The sequence below is a fragment of the Caretta caretta genome, chromosome 7, assembly GCF_965140235.1.
Source record: "Caretta caretta isolate rCarCar2 chromosome 7, rCarCar1.hap1, whole genome shotgun sequence".
Taxonomy (NCBI): Eukaryota; Metazoa; Chordata; order Testudines; family Cheloniidae; genus Caretta; species Caretta caretta.
Window position 1 is genome coordinate 68,642,772 of NC_134212.1, and position 12,156 is coordinate 68,654,927.

General features: G+C 41.9%; 1 protein-coding gene across 6 annotated transcripts in view; it reads right to left on the bottom strand.

Annotated features, from left to right (window-relative positions):
• RASGEF1A (RasGEF domain family member 1A) overlaps positions 1-12,156 on the bottom strand; it is a 258,034-nt gene that overhangs the window by 35,063 nt on the left and 210,815 nt on the right. Inside the window, exon 1 of one of the 6 annotated variants that reach the window (XM_048856265.2) lies at positions 1,399-1,567. The exons of the other annotated variants lie outside the window; for them this stretch is intronic. Within the exon in view, the coding sequence (XP_048712222.1) occupies positions 1,399-1,425 (27 nt within the window). The 5' untranslated portion in view covers positions 1,426-1,567. Of the gene's footprint in view, positions 1-1,398; positions 1,568-12,156 lie in introns of those variants that run through there. 6 annotated transcript variants of the gene reach the window in all.

Below are 12,156 nucleotides of genomic sequence, written 5' to 3' on the forward strand. Positions count from 1 at the left end.
TACGGTATGTTCTATCGGGCTAATAATGACATGGAGGTGCATGTCCAGCTTTGCAAAGGTACACTAACTGCTAATGAAGCAATAAGCAATAAAGCAGCGGGGGGTGGGGGGGAAGGGAAGCATTCTTCTTGTGAATTGTTTCTAGCACCTGTTCAAAATTGTGTGTGTGTGAAGATCTTTTTGGAAGGAGGAATAAGATTTTTTTTCTTTATTGGAATGGAAATGCAGATAAATTTTAAGCTCTGTCTTCCCAGTAGGTAAAAGGGTAGTTTGTAGCTAAAAGCTCTCACGTTTGTTGCATAAGGTGCTTGTTAAAACTTCTCAGAAACAATAAATGACTTTAACCAAATGAATCAAGCTGCATTGTCACCTCTCTAACACTGCTCCAGCGACTGCACTCTGAAAAAACAAATCTCTCTGTGGGACGTGTTGCTGCACATTACTTAGTGTTAGCTGCTAGTTAAACATACTTTGTTTGAAGACATGGGCAAAGCATTTGTTTTCCCCCAGGCCTGAATGAACCAGAACTCTGTGAAAGTTTACCGTAAGCAAAATAGCCCCACAAAATTCAATATAGAAGCTAAATATTTTGCATAAGAACTACCTGCTGGTACTAAAATAAGACCACTTGGCTGCACTGGAGCCAGGCAGGGTTGAAAAGAAGCCCATCAGCTTTAAAAGTTCACTGAATCTATTATTACATAAATTATAAAACATATCTGTACTTTAGTGATTCCAGGGTATCTACCATAGATGCAGAAGGAAGTGCCACAAATACGACCCAAGTGCCTTTCTGGTTTGCCAAGAAAGTGGACATTTAAATCCTGAAGTGGCAGTATTTGTCTTTCATGCAAGTCCAAAACCCACCTGCAATCACCAGTCTCCTAACAAATAAAACAGCAGCACTGCTCCCTGGTGAGTTTGTCTGTGACTAATGCAGACAAACAGCCAAAGGAATATAACTGTTGACATCCATCTATATCAATCCAAGCAAACGTTTTCACAAGCTGAACATGCTCAAAGGAGTCGTGCTCGCTGTAACTGGGGTATACATTTCTTTTTCAACAGCAGACAGTAAACCAAACCATTCAATATTTCTGAACTTATAAAACTTAATCATTCCAGAGTGAGCAAATGAATCCCATTCAAATTAAAACAATATTTTTGCTAACAAAACAAAGACCATTTAAAAGATTATGGGGCAGATTCTGATCTCAGTGATGTTGATGCACGGCAAGAATGATTCCCTTAAAATCAGAGGAGTAACTGCAGTCATCTTCTAGTATAAATGAGATCAAAATTTAGCTTTGCCATTAATGTATGTGCATGTATAAATACACACACCACTAACATATATATTAACAAAAATACCCATAACTGAAAATCTTGAACTCTTACCCTCATTTTTTTCTGTAATATGTACATAAGCCGTGGCGGTCTGTAAGATCCCGATGGCTTTCCAGAGTATAAAAGTCTCAGCCAGCCATTGCAGCTCCAACCTGCCAGAAAAAAATATCTCTGGCTTCAGCTTTCCTTCCCGCCAGCTTAGATCTAAATAGCCTCAGGTTCATCTGAGCAAAACCAGAAAGCACACAGCTTTCCAGGCTGGCTCTGACGTCAGCCCCTGGCTCAGCTTTCGGTTGGCTGAGAGAGTGCTTGTCCAATTCAAAAGAAGCTGAGTTTACTGGGGCTGGCTTTTGTGTGTTCACTGTACAAGCTTTGAAAGAAAAGCCCACCCTCTGCTTTCCTCTATAGAAGCTTTAACACATCCAACAGGTTAGACCGCTAAGTACCTTTTCCCTCCCACCTCTTTTCTCCTTCAGAAACTTAAGAAGCCTGGAAGAACAACAGTACTTCAGCCTCTTTTATACTGACTGAAAACAACCACCATATGCTCTGTGCGGTGATGCTGTCTAGTTTGGGGCTGCCACGGGGAAGATCAGATAACCGAGCAAAGCGCAAGTGTGGCAGATGGAGTTAGGGCATTTCTGACTTGTGGCATTGTGCTAGCCAAACAAAACTGCTGATTCATTTCTTTGCTCTCGATATAAAAAGATGTGGCTTCTCTGGGGCAGGAAGCGGTGCCCACGATCAACATCTGGATGATATTCAAAAGCAAGCCTTAGCAACGGGCAGATCCAGGGCATGGGATATTCAGCAGCACCCAGCCTTGGCCTAATTCTGTTCCCATTGCCATCAATGGGGGTTTGTACCATCAATTTCAATGGAAGCAGAGTTGGGCCAGTCCTGACAGCTGTTTAAAAACCCCACCCCTTGAGATTTCAAGGGTCAGATAATCATTTCCCTTTCCCTGCCAACTATTTCAATGCAGATCTGAAATTTGTCACCTCCAATGGGATGGTGTTTCGAGAAAATGCCCAGAGGAGGTGGACAGGGAGGCAGTGACCAATCTGCTGTATAACCACTGCAATCTCTGTCTCTGATAAACACTCACTTATGGTCTCTTTCCAATACTAACTGGAATATTGGCATTGCTGTCCCAAACTTCAAAACTGTAAATGGCATCTTGAGTCTGCCTGGGCCAGCTCCAGCCCCAAACCAGTCCCATGTTTAGGGACACATAGAATCATAAAAAATGTAGGGCTGAAAGGGACCTCGAGAAATCATCTAGGCCAGCCTGCTGTGCAGAGGTGGCACCGAGTAAACCTAGACCATCCCCGACAGGTGTTTCTCCAACCTGTTCTTAAAAACCTCCAATGACTGGGGTAGCACAACCTTCCTTGTAAGCCTATTCCACAGCTTACCTATCCTTCTAGTTAGAAAGTTTTTCTTAACAGCTAACCAAAATCTCCCTTGCTGCAGATCAAGCCCATTACCTCTTGTCCTAAGTTCAGTGGACATGGAGAACACTTGATTGCTGTCCTCTTTATAACATGCTGGGAGACTGTTAAACTGGTTAAAAGGCAAGAAAAAAAGGGTAGGAATAAAGGGTCCGTTTTCAGAATGGAGAGTGTTAAATAGTGGTGTCCCCCAAGGATCTGTACTGGGACCAGTGCTGTTCCACATATTCATAAATGATCTGGATAAAGGGGTAAACAGTGCAGTGGCAAAATTTGCAGAAGATATAAAATTACTCAAGCCAGTTAAGTGCAAAGCAGACTGAGAAGAGTTACAAAGGGATCTCACAGAACTGGGTGACTGGGCAACAAAATGGCAGATCAAATTCAATGTTGATAAATGCAACGTAATGCACATTGGAAAACACAATCCCAATTATACGTACAAAATGATGTTCTAAATTAGCTGTTACCACTCAAGAAAGCGATCTTGGAGTCATTGTGGGTAGTTCTCTAAAAACATCCGCTCTATGTGCAGTGTCATTCAAAAAAGCTAATAGAACGTTAGGAACCATTAGGAAAGGGATAGATAATAAGACGAAAATGTTATAATGCCACTATATAAATCCATGGTATGCCCACACCTTGAATACAACGTGCACTTCTGGTTGCCCCATCTCAAAAAAGATATATTAAAAATGGAAAAGGCACAGAGAAGGGCAAAAAAAAAATAAGGATATGAAACAGGGTATGCATCTGTATGAGGAGAGATTAAAAATACTTGGGACTGTTCATCTTGGAAAAGAGATGGCTAACGGGGGATATGATAGAAGTTCATAAAATCATGAATGGTGTGCAGAAAGTGTATAAGGAAGTGTTGTTTACCCCTTCACATAACACAAGAACCCAATTAAATTAATAGGCAGAAAGTTTAAAACAAACAAAAGAAAGTACTTCTTCACACAAGCACACAGTCAACCTATGGAACTCATTGCCAGGGGCTGCGGTGAAAGCCAAAACTATAACAGGGTTCAAAAAAGAACTAGATAAGTTCATGGAGGATAGGTCCATCAATAGCTAAGATGGTCAGGGATGCAATCCCATGCTCTGGGTGCCCCCAAGCCTCTAACTGGCAGAAGTTGTGACTGGACAACAGGGATGGATCAGTTGATAATTGCCTTGTTCTTTTCATTCCCTTTGACACATGTGACATTGGCCACTGTTGGAGCACAGGATACTGGGATCTATAGACCATTGGTTTGATCCATTGTGGCCATTTTTATGTTCTGTTATCATGTTAAGGCCTCTGTTAAAAGTATGGTGATCAACTGGTATAAAGTGATACAATTAGAAAGTACAGCTCCAACCTACTTGTGAGCATTCAGCATTGTCTTCTGATAACGTTGTGAAACAAAGTAATAGTGCATCAGAATCAAGAGGAGACTCTCCCTCCTAAGTTGTTTATGAGTGTGTCATAGTGACCAAAATAATTGCCCCTCCCCCCCAGGTAAAGGAAAGAGGAATAGCTGAGTTGGACTGTGAGCAGGGATGCAGAAAGGTATTTGTTTGGCTTTGCTGGCTGGTCTGCAACATCTTCTCTATTTGTCAGGTTTTATGCTTCCCATTCCAAATATTTTTGTTGCATGACTGTTTTGGACATGCACTTTTATCCTCCTGTTGAGCATCAGGCATAAATTGCTGCCAAGAGCAGGATATAGGAAGTGCGTGGAACCAACAAGAGCAGTCAAATTATTTCCCTTGGAAAACATTCCTAAGTATGAACCCGCATTGAAGAATCAGTTCCATAGTCAGAGCTACACCCAGTAGCACTAACAATGAAAAAGTGAATGCACAAGATATTTTTTCCAAAACCTGCTTCTGTCCTATGCTAATCCACTCTCCCTTCCTGTGCAAAAGGATGTTGAGACCAAGTGCAGTGCTTGCCAGTTAGAATTAACAAAATGCACCAAGTTAATTAAGCTCCAACAAAAGATTCAGCTTCAATTAATGTTAAAAACAACTCAGGCTTGCTAATAACACAAGAGATGTGATCAGATCTGGGTTGGAAGGTCTCTCATCAGTAAGAGGAATTGTGCCTCACTGGGGGGAGTGCACAACTATACAGCCCCAAAGGCATGTGTCCCAGGCATTGTGCCTTTTGGAGCTTTCCATTGTGCAGGGGGAGGACAGTCACTGCCCCAGTACTACATGAGCATTGAGAGAAAGGGGAAGGGTCATTGTCTCCCCTCATTTGGGGTGCCTAATGATACTAGCTTCACCTTTGCTCTCTGAGTGCAAGGACTCTGTGCTTGGCCCCTGCATGGGTATGCTAGGGCAGGCAGCTGCTCTGGCCTCTTCCCGTGTCCCCCCCCCGGCACCCCACCAACATGCATACCCATTCAGAAGCCAGGTGACATCTGGCTCTAGATGCATAAAACATTAAAGGCAAAATGAGAGTTGGCTTCCTACAAGGGGACAGAGTAGCTGAGGTATGGTGGTCTGTACTGTACTGGGTCTTATTCTGTGCTCATCCCCATAGTGTCCAAGCATCTTCTCACAAGATAAATATGAGTCAGTAGTAAAACCCTTCTGCAAAAACATCAGACATTGTTCTGGGATGTATTAGCAGGTGTGTTGTAAGCAAGATATTAGAAGTAATTCTTCCACGCTACTCTGCACTGATAAGGCCTCAGCTGGAGTATTGTGTCCAGTTCTGGGCACCACATTTCACGAAAGATGTGGACAAATTTGGAGAAAGTCCAGAGGAGAGCAACAAAACTGATTAAAGGTCTAGAAAACATAATTTGTGAGGAAAGATTGAAAAAACTGGCTTTGAAGTCCCTTCCAGTCCTACACTTGTATGATTCTATGCATTAAGCGAGGTGACTAACATCTGTCACATGATGGTGCTCTCATCCTCTCCCTGCGGGTGGAGTGTGTGCAGTGGAATGTGTGACTTGGAATCTTGTTTTAATATACACGTGAGCACACACATTGCTATGCATGTCTTTAGAGAAGAGAAGGTAGAAGAAATGTGCCTTGCATTTAAAGCGGAAGGTGGTGAGGTTTGTGATGGTCCTTAGAACCTCATTTCACAGTCTTGGGTGGCAAACGAGGAATCTCTGTCTCCAGACAACAGTTGTATTGGGAGATTGGAGACCTGGGTTCTATTAGCAGCCAAGCCACTGACCTACTTTGTCCTCTTGGGTAAGTTGCTTCATCCCTCTTTGTACAATGGGGATGAAGACACTTACCTGTCTGTAACCAGCATTTGAAACCTGCAGATGTAGAAGGCTAGCTAATGCCTAAGTATAATTGTTGTCATTACAGCCATCCTGTTCCTGAACAACCTATAAACTTCTTTAAAGATGCATTTCCTAGTGATTGCATCTTGACACTGGTGGCTAGACATGAGAGCAAGATTGACCAAGAAAGTGGCAGCTAGATTTATTTTTGTGGACTTCCTGCATGTTACCATAAAGGGGACTTGAAGCAGACCCTTCATTTTGTACCAAGCAAGTAAAAGAGGAGCCTCCTGCCTCTGGGTGAGTCAGTAGGAGTGACTCTCTCAGCCAGAAGATACTTTCAGACTATTTTATATTGGCTAATTTCAAAGTGTAAAAGAACACAAGTGTTAAGAGGAAGGCTGACCTTGTCATGGAGACACTGGATTGGGACTCATGGGGCCTGGGCTCATTTCCTGACACTGCCACAGCTGTCCTGTGAAAGATGCTTACTTTCTCTGTGCCTCAATTTCCCACTTGTGAAACGATAATGGTGATAATGTTTTCTTTCTCCCACTTTTTGTCTGCCTTATCTGTTTAGATTGTAAACTCTTCAGGACAGGAGCTGTGTCTGATTGTGTGTATATACAGCACCTAACACAATAGGGTCTCAATCTCAGATGTGTCAACTGACATGGAAATAAGAAATAATAACCTCAAAAAGAAAACTTTTGGTAAAAGAGTGAGCTAGAAGTTGATTCCAAAGTGAGGTTTTTCTTCTTGTACCGGTGTGAATGTTTCCCTTTCTGTCCTCTTTTTAGAAGGGAAAAATAACCCATCCCTGATATAATTAGAAGTTAATGAAGGAAAAGCTTGTGTTTTTTAACAGTCTCATAAAAGATTAAGAGCTGAATAACAGTATGTTGAAAACAATTTACTTAAATGCACTTGAGCAAAAGTACATAAATTGTTCCTATTTCAGAAAAGCAAGTAATTACCAAGAGATCCATTAACAATGAACTTAGGCTACAACCTTAATTACAAGGCGAGTCTCTGAAATATGACGTTTAGACCCTTTTTCGATTAAAGTGTTCAAGTCACTTGTTGGTAACATTCCATACACAGACTTGTTCAGTAAATAAGTCTGAGTTCATACAACAGCGCACATACACATGCCATAGGGTAACATCACTTGCCTTCATGGAAGAGGAAGGGACCAAAGGGGGAGAGATGGCATGGAAAGTGAGCTTGATTGTGCCCAGTTTTCCTTTTATTGCGAATCAACTTGTAATGGGCCAGCCACAAAGGGCTCAGCTCAGCTAAGAAATCACAATCGGGCCCATAGTCTACTCACACCCTTCAATGCTTACCCAACCTGACCCTTTTGTTGTTTTACTGCTATTCTTTAGTAAGCAGTAAAATGTATGCAGTTGCGATGGTAGTTTTGGAATGGCCTTGCTTACAGGATAATTAACAGCTGTTGATGGTGCTATTGACCAGTCACCAGGATGTATGAGACTCTAAGGGTAGGCAGTAGAGCTGGTTGAAAATTTTGACTTTTTTTCATCAGGAAACCCAAAGTTTTTGGCAAACCAAGTTTTTGATTTTGGCAGAAGAAAACTAGAATTTTCCAGAGAAAGCAGAAATTTTTCATGAACATTTTCCCTTAGTCAAATCTCAATTTTCTGTCAAAACAGTTTTGACAGAAAACCAGCCTTAATGAGTGGGTAGTTCACCCTCCATGCCCACTCAATACGTGGCTCACTGGTTAGACTGTCAAAAGAAGTGCTCATTAGTGTGGTTGTGACAATGTTCATGATGTGGGCACCTTGCCATAGGCAAAGCCAGTCTTACCCAATTTTTCTCACACAAACATAGACACACAGAAAAATACATGGCACTTAATACAAATCATAGAATATCAGGGTTGGAAGGGACCTCAGGAGGTCATCTAGTCCAACCCTCTGCTCAAAGCAGGACCAATCCCCAATTTTTGCCCCAGAACCCTAAATGGCCCCTTCAAGGATTGAGCTCACAACCCTGGATTTAGCAGGCCAATGATCAAACCACTGAGCTATGAATATAGACATCTAGTAGAACAGCCCCAGATAGCCTCAACTATCTGTTTGCACATGGAATGTTAAATATATCCCCGTATATAGTCAGAATTAACAGAGGACAATGTGTATAGGTTCTACCATTTTATGGCAATCACCAACAGGGCAATAAACAATACAAAAAACAAAGTGAAAGAGTAGGGCCAATACTTTTAACATCAAATGCATGGAATAGGAGCTATTCCTTATTAGCTTACCCTTTTTTTTTACTTAGCTAAAAAAACCCAAAATGGGTGAATACTTCAGTGCTCATGAAAGGCAGAACTAAAAGCATGCTCTGGAGCATTAGCTGTGCTTGTCTTGTTTTACAGTCTAGCTTTTCTTGAGCAGTAACTGCCAGTCAGCCCAGATTTTCTGGGTACGTGTTTTTCTAAATCAGGACAAATCTCTACTAGAGATTGATGTAACCGACAAATTCATTCCACTTGTAATATTAGGAGAGGTCATCAGAGTCTCAGCTAGTGGACTAACCCACAACTTGGGTAGGATGAGCTGATTAGAAACAGGCCAGATTTAAATTGCTCAATGAGGTTTATTTGAGAGTGGGGACAAAGATTTATTTTTGCATTTTCCATTACTTGGGGATCATACCGTTACTCTAACACCACATTTTCAGCTGTTTCTGCTGTACGTAGCAAATGACAGTACCCACCCCTGTGTCATCTTGGTTTTGTTGGTTAAACCAGTATCTAATTAGTTCTTCATCATCTAACTCGGAAGCCTTGTGTCACCCATCCAAGGAACTAGCCTTTCAAAAAGGTAACATGAATTTACATTGATCACCATGCCTTGAGTAAGCCCGACCCCTGCCAGTTTGGTCTTACAACAGCACAGTTGAGTTGAGATACATACTGTATGCCACCACTGCATTTAATTTAGGAGACCATATCCTGTTCTTAAAGGGGGTAAAGTCACTTTCTCTCATCTCTGTGACTACTGACCACAAGTACAGTCTAAACTCCTGTCCCGAGCCTGCAATGACTGCAGAGGTCCATCTGCATGAAGCCCTGCTGATTTCAAAGGGACTGTACGAAGAAGACCACCCACAGAGAGCTCATTGTAGGATCAGGCCCTTCCTGACGGCCAGCCATATATCTAAACACCTGCTAGATGGAACATTATTAAAGGTAAAACCATACTGAATCTTTTCCAGTGGGGTGAAGCCAACTAAACGGCTGTGTTCTGTAGGGAAATTGAAGCAGCTTTGACATAATTCAATAAGTGAATTTCAGAGTAGCAGCAGTGTTAGTCTGTAGCCGTAAAAAGAAGAGGAGGACCTGTGGCACCTTAGAGACTAACAAATTTATTAGAGCATAAGCTTTCGTGAGCAACAGCTCCCTTCATCGGATGAGCTAAGTATGAATTGACATACGTGAGCTACACTGGGCCAGTCCCTGCATAGTGGTGTGTCTGTTTCAGGAAATAAACAGAATTGCACTTACAAACAAGCAACATTCACTGTTGCCCTGCAGCTATTTTTATATTTTCTTGCCTCGTGCTCTTTGCGGATTAAGTCACAACTTAAATAACTGATGAAAAACAACTTGTCTTTGGAACTTTCTTGTCCTTGCCGCTGCCACCTTTGAAAATCTGAGGATTGCACCACTCTCTGATTGCTAGTATTGACTTCTGGGACACTTAGCTGTAGCAGTTTCAAGTAGCAGTGCCTCTAGATTATTATCAGTGAGGTGGAATGCTCTAAGTGTCCATAGGATACAGTTATTACTGAACTAGTTCTTTCTTCACTCTGTCTTTGCAAGTCAAGGCGACTTGTTCTGATATTATATTAAAGATGTACTCCCAGTTTTCTTATTTCAGCTTTAGAACTACAGGACATTTGTTCAGCTGCTGGTCAGTAAAAAAAGGACTTAAAACGGGCTAGGAAAAAGAAATAGAGTTAAGTTCAAGAGTACAGCACCAGCCCAATAAACACCCTGGTGCCAGATTCTCAGCCCTGTTAGAGCAGCTTTGTTAGGCTCTCATGGTGCAAAGCTACTGTAATGCCACCTTAAGCATCTGAGGGAGGATTCCCTGGTACAGGAAGACAGTGAATAGATGTAGAGCGGATGTGGTAATTCATGCTTTGAACTCCCATCTCAGCCAGCAGAGGAGGAGGCTTTGCTAGGAGTAAGCAGTGTGTAGTCGGGGTTCCCTGTGTCCCTGATGAGCCACACGAGAATAACTCTTGTGGCCCTAGACAGCTGGGCATAAGCTAGAGCAGTCTCAGAGCTGTTCTACTTTCCACTGATCCACAGCTAGCATCAGGGCTAGGGGGCTGTAAAGGTGACTTTTTTTTCTGTGTGCACTTTGGTAACTTATTTTTATCTGAAAACAAACTGAAAGGCAGATTTCATGCGGTGAAAGATGCCAGATCAGCAGTTCTGGAAGCTATAGTTCTCTGTCTACAGAATGGGTCCCAGGAACAGTGTTGGCTTCCCTATACTCCCCACTTAGGTGCCTCACCCCTATGAATGAGAAGGCAGTTCATATTTAATAGTTTGCCAGTCCCCTCGTCTCTCTGAGACGGCCAGTAGGAAGACAGTTGCAGGGGTGGTGGTGGTGATGGTTGCAGTATGGATATCTGTCCATTAGGAACTGAAAGCATTAAACACATTTCACTTAACCACTAAGTGGCCCTAAGGAGAATGGCTGCCATCCTCAACTCATTCAGAACAAAACCTCTGTATTATTCAGAACCCATCTGTTTGACTTATTTTTCCCTAAATTAGCCCCTTAAAACAGACCAACTTCCTTCCTTCCTGCCCTCCCCCCCCCATCTGTTGTTAAAACCCAAATCAGTAACTATAAGCTTGTTCCTGCTGGTAGACTGCAAGAGATTTTTGTATTTACTTCTCAGGGAAGTCACTTGGATACCACGGAGATAGGTGTTTTATAAAATAAAATAGAACTAGATAGTCACTTAATGGTAATGACTTTCAGGTACTACCATTCTGGGCTAGATTTGAGCTACTGGCTTAGAGGTAAGAGGCTTTATATCCCATTGCAAATCTCTTGAGCATTCCATTCAGCACCCCTTTGATTTACCATTTATGGTGTAGGTGTGGATCTACTGCACACTTACTACTTATAAGACCTATCTGCAGGGAAGTAATTTAGAAATGAATCTCTTTGCCCCACTGTTTGCACAAGAGACGCTTCTAAAAAGCCTCTATATTATAACAATCCTGTCAACCCCTCTTAATAGTAATAACCTGAGCACTATGCAGTGCTAATCGACCACTTGAGAACTGTTGCTGAAAATCTAAATGTGGTCTATTGAAGGTGAACTCTTCACAGGATAATTCAGGTTTTCACCCCAAACCTCTTTCCATCACTCGTTCCAAAGAATATTTGGTGCAACAAAGATGAGTCAGGAACTCCTGTGCTTTCAAAACATTGTACAGGGTTTTAGCTGTGCTATCCAATTAAAAATCAATGGGAGCTGAGCTGCTAAAACCCTGACCCTGGGAAAGAAGCAAAAAGATATGGCTCTATTCATGGATAACTTTTTAAATTCAATCAGTTCATTATACAGCCATCTTTTCAAATTCATTCATGAAACCTATCCTTTTTTAACCATGGGGAGAGCGTAATTGGGTGAATTCAAGAAAAGCATTCTGTAGACAGACATTAAATGATTTGCAGAGTTCAGGGCTAATAGGAGAGGCTATAGCTTACTGTTCTAGGTACATTCTTATAGCAAACAGGCAATAATACTTTCTTAAAGGGAGAACTCTGCCTATAACAAGTGCTTCTCAGCAACACCTTGAGATAACCAGTAAGCCCATCAATGAGGCAGCCAAGGTTGTCTGTGGAAATTTAAGGCATTCTGTAAGATTCCATGCTATGCAAGACAAGGTCATCTTCACTTAAGGAAAAACAAACAAACATTCATTATAGTTCTATTATATTTCTAGGGCCTGATTTCAATGGAGTTGCACTGGCATGAAACTGGAGTCAGGCAGTAGAGAATCAGGACCATAATCTACCAAAAAATGTACCCTTGCAGTTCAGGTT